Genomic DNA, 22,500 nt, shown 5'->3' on the forward strand with positions numbered 1-22,500 from the left:
TATACTCAACTCAATACACATTTTTCCTAAAAACAGCCCAAATGAATGGAAGCCATTATCTACCATAAATTATAACATATTAAACAATTTATTCAATGCAACATACACCTCATTGAAAGCAAATAAACCATTACATCATCATTATCCTTGCTCATATTGATTATTTTTCTAGATGGTCAATGAGACATTATGATATGCATTGACCATTATAAATCTGTTGAAATGTGCTATATTAATAGCTTACTACCTGTTCCATGGGAAGCTGGTCTATTGCAAATTACTTTCTCTGCCAGATCTGACTGGGGGGAAAATCTTGACTGCACTTGGGATTGATATAGGTTCCTTTGGGTGTGAAACCAGTGCTCAACCAACTGAGCTAGTTGGACCCCTGCGCTATATAAAAGCAATTTTATAATTTTATAATTTTAAATGATTAAAGTTTTGACATATGAGCGTTTAAGAGAGAATTGATGCCATTGTAAATTAAAGGACCAGTTTCTATTCATCCCAATAGAGGTATTGATACATTTGATTTCTTACAACAATTACTGAAGGTCTGAAATCATTTGAATGTACCTGCATGTGTTCCCATTAACCAGTAACCATTATAGAGAAAATAGTCTGTGGCAGACAGGTCGTTCCAGTTAAGCAGTTGCTTTGATAAAGTAGCATTCTCCTTGTCAGCTTCATCTGTAATACTCTCACAATATCCATCTCTATCTATAGCCAGCTAGTTCAATGTCCTTTGTGAATAAAGTAAATGTTGCTGCTCAAAGCTCCAAGAAATAAAGAACAATGTAAAATTGAATCTAAGTTCAACTTAATATAAGAAAACAGATAAAATGGATGTTTCGGGTTTCCCCTTTATCAACAAAAAGGGGATAAAGGGGAAATCCGAAACGTCCATTTTATCTGTTTTCGTATAATATTAAATTGAAGCTTACATTTAACTTCACATTGTTATTTATTTGTGAATAACATGTTTTACCCAAGGTCGTCTGGCAGATACCATCCTTTTTGTCACCCATCTGTTCAATGGTTTTGTTAAGTAGCCCGCTCTGACATAATGTATAATCATTATTTCAATCCGTTCAAAAAAATAAAGAAGCCTGGTACTTACTTGAAACCAACATATCCTACCCAGATTTTCATCATCATCATCAACATCATCATCATCATCATCATCATCATCATCATTATCATCTTTATTAGTAACGTTTATTTGATTTCTCTTGCAGTTTGTGTTTTATGGTTACATAAATGGACTAAAAGGATCTATCAGTCTGGATGATATACAGGTAAGAATAGAACACTCATAATAATAATAATAATAATAATAATAATAATATACTTTATTCATCCAAAAAATGGAAATTCGTTTACAGACGTGGCATGCTTACAAATGTGTAAGCACAAAGTTGAGAATCTATGGCGACAATGTATACATATATATATATATATGTAAATGTACAAACATGTAAAAATATACAACCAAGAACCAATAGCAACACCTTATATATTAATTTAATAAATTGAGAAAGGCCATACCTTTAGTCCGAACTTGTGTGTGTATATTTAAATGATAGTGTTTAATTTAAATCACAGTTGCGCGTTAAAAATTCGAACACCATGTACCAAAAATGAATTAAGGTGACGTGTTGTCTTTGTTTTTATAGATATAAGGCGACGGCTCCTCATGGAGAACTTAATATATTTGCGAAGGGGGTGATCGCCATCCTTCATAACTTTCTCCATTTTACTTAGACAAAATCTCTTGAACAGTTCTTTTACATTGGAAATTGGGTGAGTATAACTCCTGGCTTTATCAATTATATCCAATCATTTTTTTTAATGTCGCAAATACTGGCATTTTCACACCATGCTGTACTACAAAAGTAATAACCGTCTCCAAAATGGATCTATAAAAAAGGGTGCATAACGTTTTGTCTATGTCAAATTCTGAAAGTTTCCGAATAAAATACATTCTTTTGTTCAATTTAGAGATAACAGCATCGGTTTGTAAATGCCACTGCAATTTATTGTCAATTAAAATACCCAAATATTTGTAAACCGAAACTTGCTCAACATCTTGATTTTTAATTTTGAGCGGAGGGATGGAATTTATGTTCTTCCTAAAAGGGACATCATCATCATCATCATCATCATCATCATCATCATCATCATCATCATCATCATCATCATCATCATAATAATAATAATAGTAATAATAATATTAATAATAATAATAATAATAGTAATAACAATAATAATAATAATAATAATAATAATAATAATAATATTAATAATAATAATAATAATAATAATAATAAATGGTATTTATATAGCCCTTCATCCCATTGTCACAGGCTCTAAGTGCTTTACAGTAATATAAAACAAATCATATTACAGTAAGACAAGTGTGGATGGAAAAGTGATACAAATTCAATTTAACAGCATCATGATAGTAATATAGCAACTTATGATGTAAAAACATAAAACTTTAAACGAGATTTGAAAGTTGTCAAAGAATCCTAGCATCTCACATGTAATGCGAGAGAGTTCCAAAAACCGGGGCCTAAGATTGAAAAGATTGCTCACCTATTTTATACAAGGTTAAGTTGTTTGTCACAAGTACCATTATTCCCAAATAAAATATACAATAGCAATTCTTTTTCAATTTTCTAACACATCAGGACAAATCCTTTAGTGTCTTTTGACTATTTATAAACTACAAGTAGCGGGTATTCCTATGCAATTGTTTTAAAAACGACATCACACCTTCGACTGTAAAAATCTGCTCTAGTTATGACTAGGCCAAACAATTTTGTCATAAATTCATCATGTGTATAAATTCATCAATTGTATAAATTCATATGGATAAATTCATCACTTGTTTTTTGTTCAGCAATAAATAGACAACAAGAGACAAACCAGATATGAAAAAATTGACATGGTGAAATTGACCAAATTTAGAACCCAAAACTTTCCGTGTTTGGTTTGTTGTTCTTTTATTGAAGCTGTTGTATTGTTTTTTGTTTAAAAATAAAACTGAAAGCATGAATAGAAAAGTAAAATGACTATAAAGTTGTTTTATAACAGAGTAGCCTATTTTACTGAGTTGCCACTCATTTCAGTCAAGAATCAGAATCGTTAAACAGAGTTAAAGTAAATCTTTCACAGCTAGACTCCTTTTCCTTTAAGATATTCAGCATTAAACCATTCCATCTTGACTTGATTTTGTTTCAAACAAATGTTTCAAACAAAATGTCGGATACAAAAAACCCAACAAATATGACCAGATATAAGAGATTTTATTTTTGGACATGTTCAAGTCACACAGCATGGTGGATAACCAACCCATTCCCTTTTGGAAAGAAAGCAAAGACTTAACCACTGAACCACGTCACCATGCCATTAGATACACACATTGAAAAATGTCCAAATGAAATCATTCTTTTCACCTTTATCCTACCAGGTCTTCGACCAGCCTTGTCATGAGTTGCTCAATTGTGACTTTACAACCCAGTCCGACTTGTGTGGATGGCAGAATGAGAAATCCAATTCTTTTTCATGGAAACAGGGCAATCCAGAGGATGGAGGTTTGAATTCTGTCTCTTTCTTTTAGTTATTTTTTAAAAACCTCAGCCATAAAAGAAATCCAATATCTGGCGTCATTGTTATATTTCTTGAAGAAATTTCAAGTATTTCTGGCAATTCCATTCAGGGATGACCTTTTTCCGCCTCTTTAACAACATTTTCCAGCTGATCTTGGTCAGTATTGGTGAGTTTTTTGGGGTTTTTTTGTTGGTTGTTTAAAGATAACAGTTATGAGAAGCTAGATTTTTCTTCATTTTTACTAACGCTAATATGACCTAAATATGTTGCAAGCGTCATTAAACCCTTAAAAACAAACATCCATAGAATGAGGTTAGGTTAGGAGTCATGAATATCAAGGTGTAATTGTTGCATTGATTTCCCTTGTCCCCAACCAGCCACTCTCACCATTCCCTCAAGGAGAGACAGATCTGGCTCTCCCACAAAGATCTCTGTTCTCAAGTCTCAACTGATCCCCATGTTCCCAGCGACCGACTACTGTCTCACCGTCAAGTATTCCATCTCTGGCCGTCTCATCCACGGACTGCTTGTCTCTTATAAGGTAACCAGTAGTAAATTAATTCATTGTAAAGGATTCCCCATGGATAATGCCCTTTACAATGTGTCTTTTATTCTCCCGGCAGGCTTAATGAAACCATTTTTCCATTTCATACAATACCAGTACAATATCCATCACTGCTTGTTGCCAGGTACTCATTCACACCTGAGTCAAATGGGGTAAGGGTAATGTGTGTAAAGTACCTTTCCCAAGGACACAAAGTTGTGACTAGAATTTATTTTACAAGTACTGTGTCACCATCCAGCCACTGATCATGTTTAACATGACATATGACGCGAGAGACGGCACTGCTGACCATCTGATCCCCACTGAGCCTAACACATCAGCCTGGTGTGGTCTGCAGGTCTTTGGTTTGATCTTACTATGGCCGATGGGAAGTTGAGTCCTTGGAACAGGCTCTCTACTCACACTCTCTCATCTTCCCAGCTGTAAAATAAGCACATGTCCAGTAACAGCATTGTTTTTGTGGAAAATAATTGTAAAAGCTCCTTCTATGTGTCTTGGAATGGACCCTTGGGGATGAAGAAAGGTCATTTTATTTTATTCATATATTTAAATTTTGCTGTTGGCTTGGGACCCCTTGCAAGCTGCTTCTGCACATTCAGAAGACATTGCACTCTATGAAAGCTCATGTTTTCCATCCTTTTTTAAAATAATGTATTTATGTTTTCATTGTTATTTGTTATTGGCTGAAGAAGGGTTTTGAGCACGTCACGAAATGTTCTGTGTTAAGTATTTTGTTCTTTTTTGAAGCTGTTTTATTCATTTTTGTTAATTTCTTTGTACAGCTTTTAGCAGTTTAATATCACTTGGACCAAAAGAACAGAGTGTTAAAAAGAAGTTGACAAAGTAGATATTTTTCCTAAACTTTTAAAAACACTTTGAAAGGCTGTTCGAGCAATTAATTTGTTACCAGACTCTCAATGCTTGAATGTTTCTCCATTCATCAGCGTAGCTCAGCGATGTGGTCTTTGCTTAATATCGAAAAAATCCAGAGTTTGCTTACCCATCGCACTGTGTGGCCTTGACCCAAGTCATAGCTTACTTTATTCTACAGCAGATGCCGTAACATTGCTATGTTTTGAATGTAATTGATTTTTTAAATTGAGCTTTTTTATATAGCGCAATATCCACTAAACGTGCTCAAAGTGCTTTACAAGGGGTCCCTGGTCAACAGCAACATTTAACATGTAGGACTGGACATGACGCCTGTTAGGCGATATTATAATTTTTCGGACAAAGACAACGCTGTTAACGGCAAGGTACTCATTTTACACCTGAGTACGGTGAGAGAATGTGAGTAAAGAGCCTTTTCCAAGGACTCAACTATGCGCCGAGCGCGAGGCTCGAACCCAGGACCTTCCGATCCGAAAGCGAGTGTCATACCACTAGACCACATAGCCGCACAATTGATATTGATTGATTGGTGATTAAAAGTATATCTATATATAGAAAGAGAAAGAATGATTGAGAAGTTGCCATGACTAGCACTTTCATTGCAGGACAGGATATAGCTTACCCCTCACCCCACCCCACCTCACCTCAGGATGTCCATTCATATTATTATCATAGACGCCTGGATTATTCCTTTCTTTCCTTGGAATAGACCCTACAAACAGTCATTACCCGTCTTTGATCTCCCATGGTGGGTAGGAGGTCACGCTCTGTCTTCTATTCCCTTATATCTGTTTTCTGAGTTGCTTTCTGCCTTTGTCTTGGAATTTGATTACATAGTTTTGTCCTATCCCTGACCGGAATCCTTTACTAGGAGGGAAGCAGTCAGATGTATGTTTATAGATTTGGGAGATGATATTTTTCCTTGTAAATCATCTCCCTGTTATGTACACATACATTTTTGTGTTTTGAATATATATTGGTTTGTAAATATTTGAGTGTATTCCTCTTAGTGGGACCTTTGCTTGTGTCTGGATGAGACTTTTAGGTGATCTTAAACTAAATACATTAATGGTGTGCTCTTGGAATGTACATCTACATTTAAACCATACCCTTTGTCTTACTTTTTCTCTTGTGCTTTCAATTGTAAATATATAACTTTTTTTGACTATTCCATTTTCTTCTTTTTGTCTGGCACTGAACTGACCCAAATGTGTCACAAGCGCCTTAAAAACAAATAAACAATAATTTCCCCTTTGGACAGAAATAACAAAATCCTATTTTATTTTATTTAGTTTTATTTCAACCCATAAAAAATGGTAAACACGAAAACCTTCCAGAATTTTGTTGTCAAAAACATTTCGGAAATGTCCTCATTGACATTTGTAAAATGCTACAAATAATCTCATCCTCCATTGATCTCAGAATCAGAAAGGCAAAGAATATCGAGCCATGTCCCTCGAAAATAGACAAGAAGCAAACGCTGGGACTTTGTTTATACCGGCCATAGTGGGTCATACTGATCCAGTCAAAGTAAGTAATCCTCTTTATGCAAAAGTGTATTGATTAGTATCATTATCATCGTAAGTTTTATGTAGTTATTTATTATTATTTTTATCATCATCATCATCATCATCATCATCATCATCAACATCATCATCATCATCATCATCATCATCATCATCATCATCATCATCATCATCATCTTCATCATAGTATAAAATGAATTTGGAGATAACACTGATTCATATGTATTCTTATCTACTCTACTGTCCAATTTGTTGACAAACCAAAACTTTCTCATTATTGGATCTGTCATTTAAACTTGAGGTAATTTCTACTTATTTTTTTTAAATATAAAGATAATATTCGGAACCTCATTCATGATTTCTTTGCAAAAAGAACCCAAGAGGAGAGATTCCAATAATTGGGTGTAATGGGCACCTATTACTTGATACTTTAATACCTGTTTGTAGGCTATAGGAAGTGTGTACATTGATACCTGTTTGTAGGCTATAGGAAGTGTGTACTTTGATACCTGTTTGTAGGCTATAGGAAGTGTGTACTTTGATACCTGTTTGTAGGCTATAGGAAGTGTGTACTTTGATACCTGTTTGTAGGCTATAGGAAGTGTGTACTTTGATACCTGTTTGTAGGCTATAGGAAGTGTGTACTTTGATACCTGTTTGTAGGCTATAGGAAGTGTGTACTTTGATACCTGTTTGTAGGCTATAGGAAGTGTGTACTTTGATACCTGTTTGTAGGCTATAGGAAGTGTGTAATTTGATACCTGTTTGTAGGCTATAGAAAGTATATACTTTGATACCTAATTGTAGGCTATAGGAAGTGTGTACTTTGATACCTGTTTGTAGGCTATAGGAAGTGTGTACTTTGATACCTGTTTGTAGGCTATAGGAAGTGTGTACTTTGATACCTGTTTGTAGGCTATAGGAAGTGTGTAATTTGATACCTGTTTGTAGGCTATAGAAAGTATGTACTTTGATACCTGTTTGTAGACAAAAGGAAGTGTGTACTTTGATACCTGTTTGTAGGCTATAGGAAGTGTGTACTTTGATACCTGTTTGTAGGCAAAAGGAAGTGTGTATGGCTTTTTATTTTTATTTTATCACCAGGTTCTTATCAAGGCATATTATGGCAATGAGAATGACAATGGCAAAGTCAATCTGTTCAGTATAAAACTGCAAGATTCACCGTGTGCAGAAGGTATTTCAATGTCATCCATTTCATCATTGTACAATATACAACTATACAATTCATACATGTACAGAAGCTATAACACTGTCATCCATTTCATCATTATACAATATACAACTATACAATTCACACATGTACAGAAGTTATAACACCGTCATCCATTTCATCATTATACAATATACAATATACACATGTACAGAAGTTATAACACTTTCATCCATTTCTTCATTGTACAATATACAACTATACAATATACAACAGACAGTAAGTCCTCCACCCACAATGGGAACTGTGACTCACAAATACTCGACAACAATCAATCCACCTACCATCTTTAGTCAAGCTCTGTTGATTATAATTAGTAATTGACTGAATGGCAATGATTGAAATAACCTCCCCTCGCTCCTCCCATATGTTTGAGGCTCAAAACCCTCCTTCAGCCAACAACAAAAACAGTTAAAATTGTTGTTTTGTTCATGGCTAAAGAAGGGTTTTGAGCCTGAAATGTTTTGTGTTGAGCAGTTTTGTTATTTTTAACCTAGAATATTCATTTATTTACATTAGCTTTTCATAAAACTTACCAAAAACTTGTCATTTTCAGTAAAAGAAGTGATGAACGACGGGTTTCAATGCTCAGACAACTCCACCATTCCAAGCTCACAGAGATGTGACTTTTCTGAAGATTGTTCTGATGGCTCAGATGAGCATGAATGTGGTAAGGACTTTGGAGTCAATGTCTCCATAGCATCATCATCATTGTCGTCGTCATCATCATCATCATCATCATCATCATCATCATCATCATCACCACCACCACCAATATCATCATCATTATCATATTCACCATCATCAGTACCACCAGCATCACAGCTTTTACGACTATCATCACCTACACCACATAAAACAATTTGTCTACTACCCCCATGCCACAACCACTATCACCACCACCACCACTACTGCCGCCACCACCAACACCACTATCACCACCACCACCACTATAATAATAATAATAATAATCTTTATTGTCCAAATTAAAGGCAATTCATGTGAGGTAAACAATGCTCAGTTTGGTTCATGGTATGAACATCAACACATTTACAAATACAGACACAGCCATTCACGAACATACACGCTTGCACATTGTTTCTACACATGTATACAAAAGAAATGAGCGTACATACAAACACATATACATACATACATACATACATACATACATGCAGACATACATACAAACCAGCATATCATCGTATATGCATGCCAACATACATACATACATACATACATACATACATACATACATACATACATACATACATACATACATACATACATACATATATACAGGCACACAGACAGACAGATAGAACGATACGATATATTTGCTGGGACAGCAGATAACCATATTATAAATATAGTGTCTTATATTAAGAAGAATATGGCAATGATTGTGATGATGATGATGATGATGATGATGATGATGATGATGATGAAGATGATGATGACTACGATAATGATGATGATGATGATGATCACCACTACTGCGCCACCACCACCACTATCACCACTACTGCCGCCACCGCCACCACTACCACTACTGCCGCCACCACCACCACCACCACTACTGCCGCCACTGCCAATACCACCACCACTATCACCACTACTGCCGCCAACACCACCACCACCACCACCACCACCACTATCACCACAACCACCACTATCACCACTACTGCCGCCAACACCACCACCACCACCACTATCACCACTACTGCCGCCAACACTATCACCACCACCACCACCACTACTGCCGCACCACCATCACCACCACCACTACTGCCGCCACCACCACCACTATCACCACCACCACTACTACTGCCGCCGCCACCACTACTACCGCCGCCACCACCACCACTGCTGTCGCCACCACCACCACTACTGCCGCCGCCACCACTATCCCCACCACCACCACTACTGCCGCCGCCACCACCACCACCACTATTGCCGCCACCACCACCACCACTACTTCCATTGTTGTTTATAATCTCTGTTTTCCACTCCAGTCACTAGCATCATTACAACCAATATCACTAACACCACCTCTGATAGAATTCTTTCACTCCCATAATAATGATGATGATGATGATAATAATAATAATTATAATTATAATTATAACAAAAGTAATTATAATTATAATAGTAATGATTATGATAATGATGATGGTAATAATAATAATAATAATAATAATATTATTATTATTATTATTATTATTATTATTATTATTATTATTATTATTATTATTATTATTATTATTATTATTATTATTTTATTATTATTATTATTATTATATTATTATTATTATATAACAAAAGTAATTATAATTATAATAATAATGATTATGATAATGATGATGGTAATAATAATAATATAATAATAATAATAATGATAATAATAATAATAATAATTATTATTATTATTATTATTATTATTATTATTATTATTATTATATTATTATTATTATTATTATAAATTAATATAATTATTATTACAAAAGTAATTATAATATAATAATAAGATTATGATAATGATGATGGTAATAATAATAATAATAATAATAATAATAATAATAATAATAATAACAACAAAAGTAATTATAATTGTAATAATAATGATTATGATAATGATGATGGTAATAATAATGATAATAATAATAATAAAAGTTATTATAATTGTAATAATAATGATTATGATAATGATGATGCTAATAATAATAATAATAATGATAATAATAATAATAATAATAATAATAATAATAATGATAATAATAATAAGAGATGAAATGTATAGCTCGTTTTCTAAACTATAAAATGCTCAATGCCCTTAACATTGATATTAATGAAAAGTGTATTTTCTTATGTCACAACCCACATACACACACACACACACACACACACACACACACACACACACACACACACGTCCACACACACACACATGCGTAAAGTTTTACTATACCTCTTCCAAAATCAACTAACAGCCTTGTTTTCCTTTGGTCCATTACAGGTGACTGTACCTTTGAAAATGGCTACTGTCATTGGGCAGATCTAAGCGAGGGAGAGTCCAGTTTCATGGTCACCTCCAAATATAATATTCCTGGACACCTCAACACTCATGGTAATTTGAGAATTTGAGAAGCTGTTGATTGTAAAAAGAATTGCACAAATATATATATGATAAATATGAGTAGATACATGTACATTCACATCACCCATTTCAATTGATTCACAATGAATACTGCTCTCCATATTGGTTTATTTATTCCACAAGTAGATCATGTTTAACCAAATTTCCATTTCAAACGGTACAAATTGTCTGCTAGGCATCCTTTATTGCTGCAGCCGTAAGTAGTACAGAAGAATTCTCTCTTTTTTTTCTTTCTTACTTTTTTTTCCCTTTTGCATCTTTTCTTTGAGCGGGCATTTAGACGATTTACAATTTGAAAACGGGCTTTAGAGTTAATGTTCTAAAGAGAAATTATTCCGTTTCACCAAATTAGCGAGTATTTAGACGATTTACAATTTGAAAAGGGGCATTTAGAGTTAATGTTCTAAGAGAAATTATTCCATTTCACCAAATTAGCAAGCATTTAGACGATTTACAATTTGAAAAGGGACTTTAGAGTTAACGTTCTAAAGAGAAATTATTCCGTATCACCAAATTAGCGAGTATTTAGATGATTTACAATATGAAAAGGGGCATTTAGAGTTAATGTTCTAAGAGAAATTATTCCGTTTCACCAAATTAGCAAGCATTTAGACGATTTACAATTTGAAAAGGGACTTTAGAGTTAATGTTCTAAAGAGAAATTATTCCGTTTCACCAAATTAGCAAGCATTCAGGCAATTTACAATTTGAAAAGGGGCTTTAGAGTTAATGTTCTAAAGAAAAATTATTCCGTTTCACCAAATTATCGAGCATTTAGACTATTTACAATTTGAAAAGGGGCTTTAAAGTTAATGTTCTAAAGAGAAATTATTCCGTTTCACCAAATTATCGAGCATTTAGGCGATTTACAATTTGAAAAGGGGCTTTAGAGTTAATGTTCTAAAGAGAAATTATTCCGTTTCACCAAATTATCGAGCATTTAGGCGATTTACAATTTGAAAAGGGGCTTTAGAGTTAATGTTCTAAAGAGAAATTATTCCGTTTCACCAAATTATCGAGCATTTAGGCAATTTACAATTTGAAAAGGGGCATTTAGAGTTAATGTTCTAAAGAGAAATTATTCCATTTCACCAAATTATCGAGCATTTAGACAATTTACAATTTGAAAAGGGGCATTTAGAGTTAATGTTCTAAAGAGAAATTATTCCGTTTCACCAAATTATCGAGCATTCAGGCAATTAACAATTTGAAAAGGGGCTTAAGAGTTAATGTTCTAAAGAGAAATTATTCCGTATCACCAAATTATCGAGCATTTAGACGATTTACAATTTGAAACGGGGCATTTAGAGTTAATGTTCTGAATAGAAATTATTCCGTTTCACCAAATTATCGGGCATTTAGACGATTTACAATTTGAAAAGGGGCATTTAGAGTTAATGTTCTAAAGAGAAATTATTCCGTTTCACCAAATTATCGAGCATTTAGACGATTTACAATTTGAAAAGGGACTTTAGAGTTAATGTTCTAAAGAGAAATTATTCCGTTTCACCAAATTATCGGGCATTTAGACGATTTACAATTTGAAAAGGGGCATTTAGAGTTAATGTTGTTCTAAGAGAAATTATTCCGTTTCACCAAATTATCGAGCATTTAGACGATTTACAATTTGAAAAGGGGCATTTAGAGTTAATGTTCTAAGAGAAAATATTCCGTTTCACCAAATTATCGGGCATTTAGACGATTTACAATTTGAAAAGGGGCATTCAGAGTTAATGTTCTAAGAGAAATTATTCCGTTTCACCAAATTATCGAGCATTTAGGCAAAATGGGCACTAAGCCAGCAGACATTTAGCAGGCCTGTAAATCTTTCGTCTATTGTCGGATTTCTGACAGTACGATTTTGCTCTATAAGTGCTAAAAAAAAATAAAATAAAAGATAATAGTAAAAATAAAATTCGTAACGCCAAAGAACAGAACCAATAAAAAAGAAAATAAAAGACTTGTATTTCGTTCCTCGAAAAAATTAGATTTTATTCCGTTTCAAATGCCGACTTAAAACCAAAACAAACCAAAAACCTTTTTATTTGTCACATCAAAGACAAAACATGCCGTCTATCAGTTAGCTATAATATTAACATGCCACCTACACGCTCCGCTAGACGTTTATGTATCCACTGCTTGGCTACTGTGCCACAGCCAGCGATAGAGAGGTTGCGAAGTTCGCGCGAGTCGTCTTCACACACACACACACACACACACACACCTAGTCAGTAAATAATGCACACACAGAAGTGTGTCGAACTGGACCGGAAGGTTTCTCTCTATTTTGCTACCGACACACATGCATATCTCCGGTTCTTATTTCTCTGTCTCTATATTTCTTTGGTTCAGTCCCGATGTGAACCGGAAAAAAAAATAATGCGAAATAATTATTTGTCTTCGAAATATATATTCTTCTTCCAAAGCTCTCACACCACCGCACCACCTCTTCTTCTTCTTCTTCTTCTTCTTCTTCTTCTTCTTCTTCTTCTTCTTCTTCTTCTTTCTTCTTCTTCTCTTCTTCTTCTTCTTCTTCTTCTTCTTCTTCTTCTTCTTCTTCTTCTTCTTCTTCTTCTTCTTCTTCTTCTTCTTCTTCTTCTTCTTCTCTTCTTCTTCTTCTTCTTCTTCTTCTCTTCTTCTTCTTCTTCTTCTTCTTCTTCTTCTTCTTCTTCCCTTTCTTCTTCTCTTCTTCTTCTTCTTCTTCTTCTTCTTCTTCTTCTTCTTCTTCTTCTTCTTCTTCTTCTTCTTCTTCTTCTTTTTCTTCTTCTTCTTCTTCTATAAGAATTAATCCAAATAAACGAAAGAATCAGCGTAAACATTTAACACAAACAGGAGCGAAGATACGCAGCACTACTAGACGTCTAGATACACATCCTTCAAAAGGGTAGGAATTGTTCTCTTCCTTTCATTTTACAACTCAGACCTGGGACCCCAAATAATTGGGATTTTTTTTTTTTGATAACATAAAATAAGGACCTCGTTATAAATAAGTAGGGGAAAGTGACATGATTTGACCAGTCAATTGACGTGTCATGTCTGTGTTGTGTCCATATTTTTTGTCCTGTTGTGTCTATTTTTGCGTGTTTAAAAAGTTCCGACAATTTTTTCACCAACCATTTACAGGCCTGATTTAGGCGACTACCACTATATTGTGTTCTTCTCAATTTTATTTAGCAATCTTTCTTCCTCTCATCTAGTGATCCAGTAAGAATTATGTTAGGAAATGGATGAATCTATAGATATGGACATGAATGAATGAATGAATCTATCCTTTAATCCATTTTATATAAATGAATGAATAAATGAAATAAATAAATATGAATGAATGGAATGAATTAATATAAATGATTAGTAGTCCTTTATAGCCATTAGGCCCGTGGAGCCAGACAGAGTTTATACCAGTATCTATAGTACAAAGCAGACAATAGAATTGCTTGCTATCCCGTGGAGCCAGACAGAGTTTATACCAGTATCTAAAGTACAAAGCAGACAATAGAATTGCTTCCTTTGTATCTCAATTGTTGTCTAAAAACATTATGAGCCTCTGACAGAGGTGAGGATGACAATGGCAATAGACAGTCAAGTCAACATACAGTGAGGGGGAACAAAGGAGAAGAAGGGAAGTGTTTATTAATTTATATTTGATTTATTTCTTCCAGCCCACTATTTGTTGATGAAGAACGCAGATACATATTCCCATCACATTGCCGAAGTTGCCTTCATGAAAGATTTGGGTCCATCACCCTCAGGTTGTTCTGTTACTTTTGACTATTATGCAGAGTCTTTCACTAAAGGCATCTACAGCAAAATACGATTTCCTATTGGTAAGTTGTGTTCACTTTGCAGAAGTCCTAGGTTTGAGAGTATTTCACAATATCAGGGTCATTTTAATCAATCGATACCTGGCCTAAATTTAAATGAGCGTTTTAATAATAATAATAATAATAATAATAATAATAATAATAATAATAATAATAATGTAATAATAATTAATAATAATAATAATAATGGTAATATAATAATATAATAATAATAATATAATAATAATAATAATAATAATAATAATAATAATAATAATAATAATAATAATATAATAATAATAATAATAATAATAATAATAATAATGGTAATATAATAATAATAATAATAATAATAATAATAATAATAATAATAATAATAATAATAATAATGGTAATAATATAATAGTAATATAATAATTAATTAATAATATAATGATAATAATAATAATAATAATAATATAATAATATAATAATAATAATAATAATAATAATAATAATAATAATAATAATAATAATATAATAATAATATATTAAATGTAATAATAAATAATATTAATAATAATAATAATAATAATAATAATAATAATAATAATAATAATAATAATAATATAATATATGGTAATAATATAATAGTATAATAATAATAATTAATAATAATGGTAATAATAATAATAATAATAATAATAATATAATGTAATAAATAATAATTAATAATAATAATAATAATTAATAATGATGTAATAATAATAATAATATATTAATAATAATGAATAATAATAATAATAATAATAATATAATAATGGAATAATAATATATAATAATAATAATAATATAATATATAATAATGGTAATGATTATAATGTATTCAGGACTTTACCTGACTCTTTCTACCTGTCAACAGTATCTCATCAGAGCCATCGTTTAACTTGACTCATCAAATACAACAATTTATAGAATATACAACAAACTTTGAGATATTATCTTGAGGTAGAAGAGATGGAGGAGGAGGAAATGAAGAAGAAGAAAAAGGATGAAGAAGAGTGGAAGAAAAAGAAAAGATATAAACCGACCGACTCAGCCTTATTATTACTGTAGATATTTCATATCCAAACAAGAAACACGTTGGTACTTTTACCATTGTCTGAATTGCATCCATAAAGGTCCCAGTATTGCTTACGAGCTAAGTTGTTCTAGAAGCAGAATTTAAAGTCGTCCTTCAAAGTCTTTAGGCTCATGGAATCAAGAGTTTATCCTAATTTTGTATAGCATGAAACAGAAAATAGCAATTGATTGCCACCCTTTTGATAGGATGCAAAGTACTCTCAGCCGGATTAACAGACCCAGCTATCCAATCACTGCTCTGGGTAGAAATGTTGGGTTGGGGGCGGGGGGGGGGGGGGGGGGGGGTCTGAAAATAAAAATCGGACATCAAATAAGATTGTTCTTGGTCTCTTTGCATGTGAATCAAGTGCTCTATCAACTGAGCTATCAGGATACCCATACAAAAATGAAGTCCTTGGGGTGAAAGCTGGTAAAGATGATTATCAACATTAGTTAGAGGGATGTTTAAAATAATTGGTTAAATTGAATGTGTCGTTTAGATTATGTAAATGTTGCTGCTCGAAGTTTGAAGAAATAGCTAACATCTTAACAATGCCACTACCACATCATCTCCTTCATCTGTAGTCTTTCATTCATCCTGTTTTGTTGATAAAGGGGAAACCCAAAACGTCCATTTTATCTGTTTTCGTAATTAGATTGAAGCTTACATTCAATGTCACATTGTTGTTTGTTTAGACTATGGCACACTGAATATGGTGGTGGACATCAGTGGAGACCAGACAGTTGTATGGCAAAACCCTCGTGGCTCCAGCCAGGACTGGCACACGGCCCGTGTGGATATTGGACACATCAGGCACAGGTTCAAGCTCCGTTTTGAAGCAGAGCATCGCTCGGTCACACAGAATGTTATTGCTTTGGATAACATCAAACTGGTTGGATGTCATTTTCCAGGTAAGAATTGTGTGTTGGGTCCCTGGGTCAATGGAATAGATTTGTTGATAGAAACAAAACAAATTGAGCTTTTATCTAGCGCAATATCCACTAAACGTGCTCAAAGCACTTTACAAGTGATCCCTAGCCAACAGCAACACGAAACATGTAGGACGTGACATGACGCCTGTTAGGTGATGTTACATATTTTTTCAGACAGAGACAACGCTGTTAACGGCCAGGTACTCATTTTACACCTGAGTATGGTGAGAGAATGTGAGTAAAGAGCCTTCTTTTCCAAGGACTCAACTATGTGCCGAGCGCAAGGCTCGAACCCAGGACCTTCCGATCCAAAAGCGAGTGTCATACCACAAGACCAGATAGCCGCACATAGAAGATTCTTGAACTCCTGAATTGTAAATGTCAAACAAGTTCCCAAATGCTGCTGCCGTGTATTGGAATCCAATGATCTCACTTCTGTTAGTTATTATCAAAATTTATTCTTTTTAACAATACATGCGGTTATGTGGTCTTGTGTTATCACACATTTCAGATTGGAAGGTCCTGAGTTTGATTCTCATATTGAGCAGTCCATACTTGATTCCATCGAAAAGGCTCTTTACTCACATTTTCTTACCATACTTAGGTGTAAAACGAGTACCTAGCCGTTAACAGCATTGTCTCATTTGGAAATAATTGCAATATTGCCTAACGGGCGGTATGTCTCGTCCTCTATGTTAAGTGTTGCTGTTGACTTCCGACCCCTTGTAAAACAATTTGAGCACATTTAGTGGATATTGCGCTATATAACTGCTGACGTTTTTGAAAAAAAATTACACTGATTATTTCTGGAATGTAATGATTTGACATAAAGATTTATTGTAGTGGTCAAGATGATAGGGACAACTGATACGGTATCCTAGTGTTGTAGTCCAATCTTGAGGCTATGTGGTCTTGCGGTATGACACTTGTTTCGGATCGGAAGGTCATGGGTTCGAGCCTTGCTCGGTGCATAGTTAAGTCCTTGGAAAAGACTCTTTACTCACATTCTCTCACCGTACTCAGGTGGAAAATGAGTACCTGGCCGTCAACAGTGTTGTCACTGTCTGAAAAATTGTAATATCGCCTAACAGGCGTCATGTCTTGTTCTACATGTTACGTGTTGCTGTTGGTCAAGGACCCCTTGTAAAGCACTTTGAGCACATTTTGTGGATATTGCGCTTTATAAAAGCTCAAGTTTTTTTGTTTTTTAAAAATAAAAAATGGAGATAGAATCATGAGTGAAAAACCAGACCAGAGGCAGACAAATATTTGGCACAAATACCCTTGATTTGGCTTTTGAATAATCTATCAATGTTTTTATTGTTATTGACTGTTAGCTGAAGAAGAGTTTTGAGCCTGAAACGTTCCGTATTTGGTATTTTGTTATTTATTGAAGCTGTTCTTTTCATTTTTGTTGATTATTCATTAATTGTCTGTTGTTGACAGTTCCATGCACATTATCTATCGTGTATCTTCTATTTGTACAGATAAGAAACAAGAACCCTGTAGCCAGACTGAGTTTAATTGTTTGAGTGGAGGTTGTGTGAGTAAGGACCAAATATGTGACATGGAAAAGACTTGCAAGGATGGCAGTGATGAAGATCTCAATATTTGTGGTATGGATATACTTGCTTTCTGTGTCCTCTCTTAGGCAGAACAAACAAAATAGTCCTTCAGAACCATTACGCCCATGAAACCAGATTCTATCCCAGGTTCGATGGTGTGAAATGGACAACAGCAATTACTTCTTACCCTTCGGATAGGATGCTAGTTTATTGCAATATACCTTCCACCAGGTCTAACAGACCCAGCTACCCAATCACTGTTAGGTGGACAGTGGACTGGAATCAATCTTAGTCTGTCTGTGTGTGAAGTGAGTGTTGTACCAGCTTAGCTATCTGGGCCCCCACAATTCAATTCAATATTTATTTATTCAAGGCCTATGTTAACAATTTCATATCGATACTAATAAAAATGAATAGACGTACAGAACCGAACTTATGTTAGCTTTTGACTGATGTTTGTCTCCATATCATTTATTAATAGAAAAAGTAGATATGAGCCAGTGATTCAATCCGTCTCCCAGCCAGACAGAGGGATTACCATCCGTCTCCCAGCCAGGCGGATGAATCACCATCCGTCTCCCAGCCAGACAGAGGGATCACCATCCGTCTTCCAGCCAGGCGGAGGGATCACCATCCGTCTCCAGCGGAGGGATCACCATCCGTCTCCCAGCCAGGCGAAGGGATCACCATCCGTCTCCCAGCCATGCGGAGGGATCACCATCCGTCTCCCAGCCAGGCAAAGGGATCACCATCCGTCTCCCAGCCAGGCGAAGGGATCACCATCCGTCTCCAAGCCAGCCGGAGGGATTACCATCCGTCTCTCAGCCAGGCGAAGGGATCACCTCCATCTCCCAACGGAGGGATCACCATCCGTCTCCCAGCCAGGCGAAGGGATCACCATCCGTCTCCCAGCCAGGCGAAGGGATCACCATCTGTCTCCCAGCCATGCGGAGGGATCACCATCCGTCTCCCAGCCAGGCGAAGGGATCACCATCCGTCTCCCAGCCATGCGGAGGGATCACCATCCGTCTCCCAGCCAGACAGAGGGATTACCATCCGTCTCCCAGCCAGGCGGAAGGATCACCATCCGTCTCCCAGCCAGGCGGAGGGATCACCATCCGTCTCCAGCGGAGGGATCACCATCCGTCTCTCAGCCAGGCGAAGGGATCACCATCCGTCTCCCAACGGAGGGATCACCATCCGTCTCCCAGCCAGGCGAAGGGATCACCATCCGTCTCCCAGCCAGGCGAAGGGATCACCATCCGTCTCCCAGCCAGGCGAAGGGATCACCATCCGTCTCCCAGCCATGCGGAGGGATCACCATCCGTCTCCCAGCCAGATGAAGGGATCACCATCCGTCTCCCAGCCAGGCGAAGGGATCACCATCTGTCTCCCAGCCATGCGGAGGGATCACCATCCGTCTCCCAGCCAGGCGAAGGGATCACCATCCGTCTCCCAGACAGACGAAGGGATCACCATCCGTCTCCCAGCCAGGCGAAGGGATCACCATCCGTCTCCCAGCCAGGTGAAGGGATCACCATCCGTCTCCCAGCCAGGCGAAGGGATCACCATCTGTCTCCCAGCCATGCGGAGGGATCACCATCCGTCTCCCAGCCATGCGGAGGGATCACCATCCGTCTCCCAGCCAGGCGGAGGGATCACCATCCGTCTCCCAGCCAGGCGAAGGGATCACCATCCGTCTCCCAGCCATGCGAAGGGATCACCATCCATCTCCCAGCCATGCGGAGGGATCACCAATTTGACTCTCTCAGACTGTGATATTTTTATTCTCTGTTTACATCTGGCACTTGCCATACCCTATATATCTCATCATTATTGATATTCCCAGTCACTGAAAAGACAGCCATTCAATCTTCAGCTTGAAGCTTTGGCTTTAACCCTCTCCTTACCAACTATAGGAAAATCGTCACATTGGTTACGATACAACCAACACTTTTCTTATTCAAATTTCTTTGTATATCATAAAATTTTGTTTTGCTCAGCACATAACATATAATTTTTGTCCCTCCCAGCAAACTACATACAAGATGATTTTGAGTATGGCACAGGATACTGGAGTCAGTCCACAACGGATGATTTTGATTGGGCCAGGCTACAGGGAATGTCTCATGACTTGAGAGACGGGGCTGGAAGAGATCACACTCTTGGGACAAATAAAGGTAAGAGATTATTGTAAATAGCTGTAGTTACTCATTCAATGAACAGATGGTCATGATAAAGGGACTGCAGCCCTTTAGTGTTACAAAATTTGATCGATCAAACAAACATACAAGAACAAACTTCCACACATCCGAGAGAAGAATTGCCCTATGGAACTGAGCACCCCAGGAAAGAATGGGTAACACTTAACAGAGCACGGGCAAAACTCAAGACAACAGCTGGAAGCATGAAAAAGTGGGGACTGGCTGTGACCAGCTTGTGTACATGTGGATGGCCAGAGCAGACGATGAAGCACATTCTTAGAGAATAACCTAAGAGTCTGCTCCCCAGATGCTGTGGAGTGGGTTCGGTGTTGGAGCGACAAGCTATAATGATGACACATCCTAATTCATAATTCCTGACAATAGAACTGAAATATATAAAATGTCTTCCCTAGAATGATGAAAGAATGGAACTGATTGCCATGCCACGTCATCACCAACAGCTTTCATCAGACAATTGGTGTTTAGATGAACCCCTATCCTTGGAATTGGTGTTTTTCTTTACTCATATCAATCAATTTTCGTTCTATGGGAAGGATGAATTGTTTTGATACTTTTTTTAATTTTGTTTATTTTCAGAGGTGTTTGTATCAATGTCACATTATAGATCAATTAAATATTACGAAGTTAGAGACAATTTTGTTTTTGTACAAACTTTAATCCAATTTATTGGAATCCTCATTTTCATTCATTGATATTTATTTATGGAGGATTCTGTTTGAAGTTTGTCTTCATAGTCTACCCCTATCCAATATTTCTTGTAAGTGAAAACAGTCCAAGTTGTCTATGTAACCTTGTGTGTGTGAGAACTTCATTAGTATTCATTCTGTCCTGGCTTCAGGAAAGATGGGTTTAAAACTCATTGGTCGGTTGATCAATGTGTTACCTTCACACTGTTTTGGAAAGATTTGTGGATAGTAATAGTCATATCCCCCAATCCAGCCTTCCCTTGGAATAGACCCTAGAGACAAATTTCCCCTATGGGATGAATAAAGGGAATTATATTTTTTTTTTTTAATTTTTTATGAATAGTCTACTTATTGAAATCGGAAGAGGTTTGTTTTCCTGCTCTGTGTGTTATTATTATTATTATTATTATTATTATTATTATTAGTAGTAGTAGTAGTAGTAGTAGTAGTAGTAGTAGTAGTAGTAGTAGTAGTAGTAGTAGTAGTAGTAGTAGTAGCAGTAGCAGCAGCAGCAGCAGCAGCAGTAGTAGTAGTAGTCACAGTTTGTTTATGTAAAAGCATTTGATTTGATAAAGCGTCTTTTATCCTTTTCTTAGATGGTATAAATTGAAGCTTCAAATATATATCTTGACCTTTGATTTCTATGTTTGTATCCCAGGCCACTACCTGGTCATTGAAGGAAAAGGTAATCACAAGCGGGGAGATGTTGCCAGATTGAATGGTCCAGTTTTCCAACCAACCACAGGAAATAGTTGTATTGTAAGTTGATTGTCCTGCTACAATCTCTAGTCATGAACAATCTATGGCTTCTTTGTTTTGTTGTTATTGTTGGTGTTGTTGTTGTTGCTGTTTTTCTTCTTTTTCTTCTTCTTCTTCTTCTTCTTCTTCTTCTTCTTCTTCTTCTTCTTCTTCTTCTTCTTCTTCTTCTTCTTCTTCTTCTTCTTCTTCTTCTTCTTCTCCTTCTCCTATTCCTTCTCCTTCTCCTTCTTCTTCTTCTTCTTCTTCTTCTTCTTCTTCTTCTTCTTCTTCTTCTTCTTCTTCTTCTTCTTCTTCTTCTTCTTTTTTTCTTATTTCTCCTCTTGTTTTTATTGTTTGCTGAAGAAGGGTTTTGATTCTGAAACATTCCATATTTCGTCTTTTGTTCTTTTTTTTAAAACTGTTTTATTCAATATTCTTTATAACTTGGTACTTGAAGTGAAAGCTTT

The 22,500-nt window shown here is 35.7% G+C and overlaps 1 protein-coding gene across 1 annotated transcript in view; it reads left to right on the forward strand.

Annotated features, from left to right (window-relative positions):
- Nucleotides 1–22,500, forward strand: part of LOC144978845 (MAM and LDL-receptor class A domain-containing protein 1-like) — a 181,367-nt gene that overhangs the window by 85,054 nt on the left and 73,813 nt on the right. Inside the window, exons 32-43 of the mRNA XM_078925405.1 lie at nt 1,239–1,298; nt 3,476–3,599; nt 3,993–4,156; nt 6,494–6,601; nt 7,702–7,792; nt 8,385–8,498; nt 10,845–10,955; nt 14,645–14,809; nt 16,583–16,798; nt 18,307–18,435; nt 20,418–20,564; nt 21,954–22,054. Coding sequence (XP_078781531.1) covers nt 1,239–1,298; nt 3,476–3,599; nt 3,993–4,156; nt 6,494–6,601; nt 7,702–7,792; nt 8,385–8,498; nt 10,845–10,955; nt 14,645–14,809; nt 16,583–16,798; nt 18,307–18,435; nt 20,418–20,564; nt 21,954–22,054 — 1,530 coding nt within the window. The remainder of the gene's footprint in view (nt 1–1,238; nt 1,299–3,475; nt 3,600–3,992; nt 4,157–6,493; nt 6,602–7,701; nt 7,793–8,384; nt 8,499–10,844; nt 10,956–14,644; nt 14,810–16,582; nt 16,799–18,306; nt 18,436–20,417; nt 20,565–21,953; nt 22,055–22,500) is intronic.

This window comes from Berghia stephanieae, chromosome 8 (genome assembly GCF_034508935.2).
Source record: "Berghia stephanieae isolate SIO BIC M18660-M18661 chromosome 8, UCSD_Bste_1.3, whole genome shotgun sequence".
Lineage (NCBI taxonomy): Eukaryota > Metazoa > Mollusca > Gastropoda > Nudibranchia > Aeolidiidae > Berghia > Berghia stephanieae.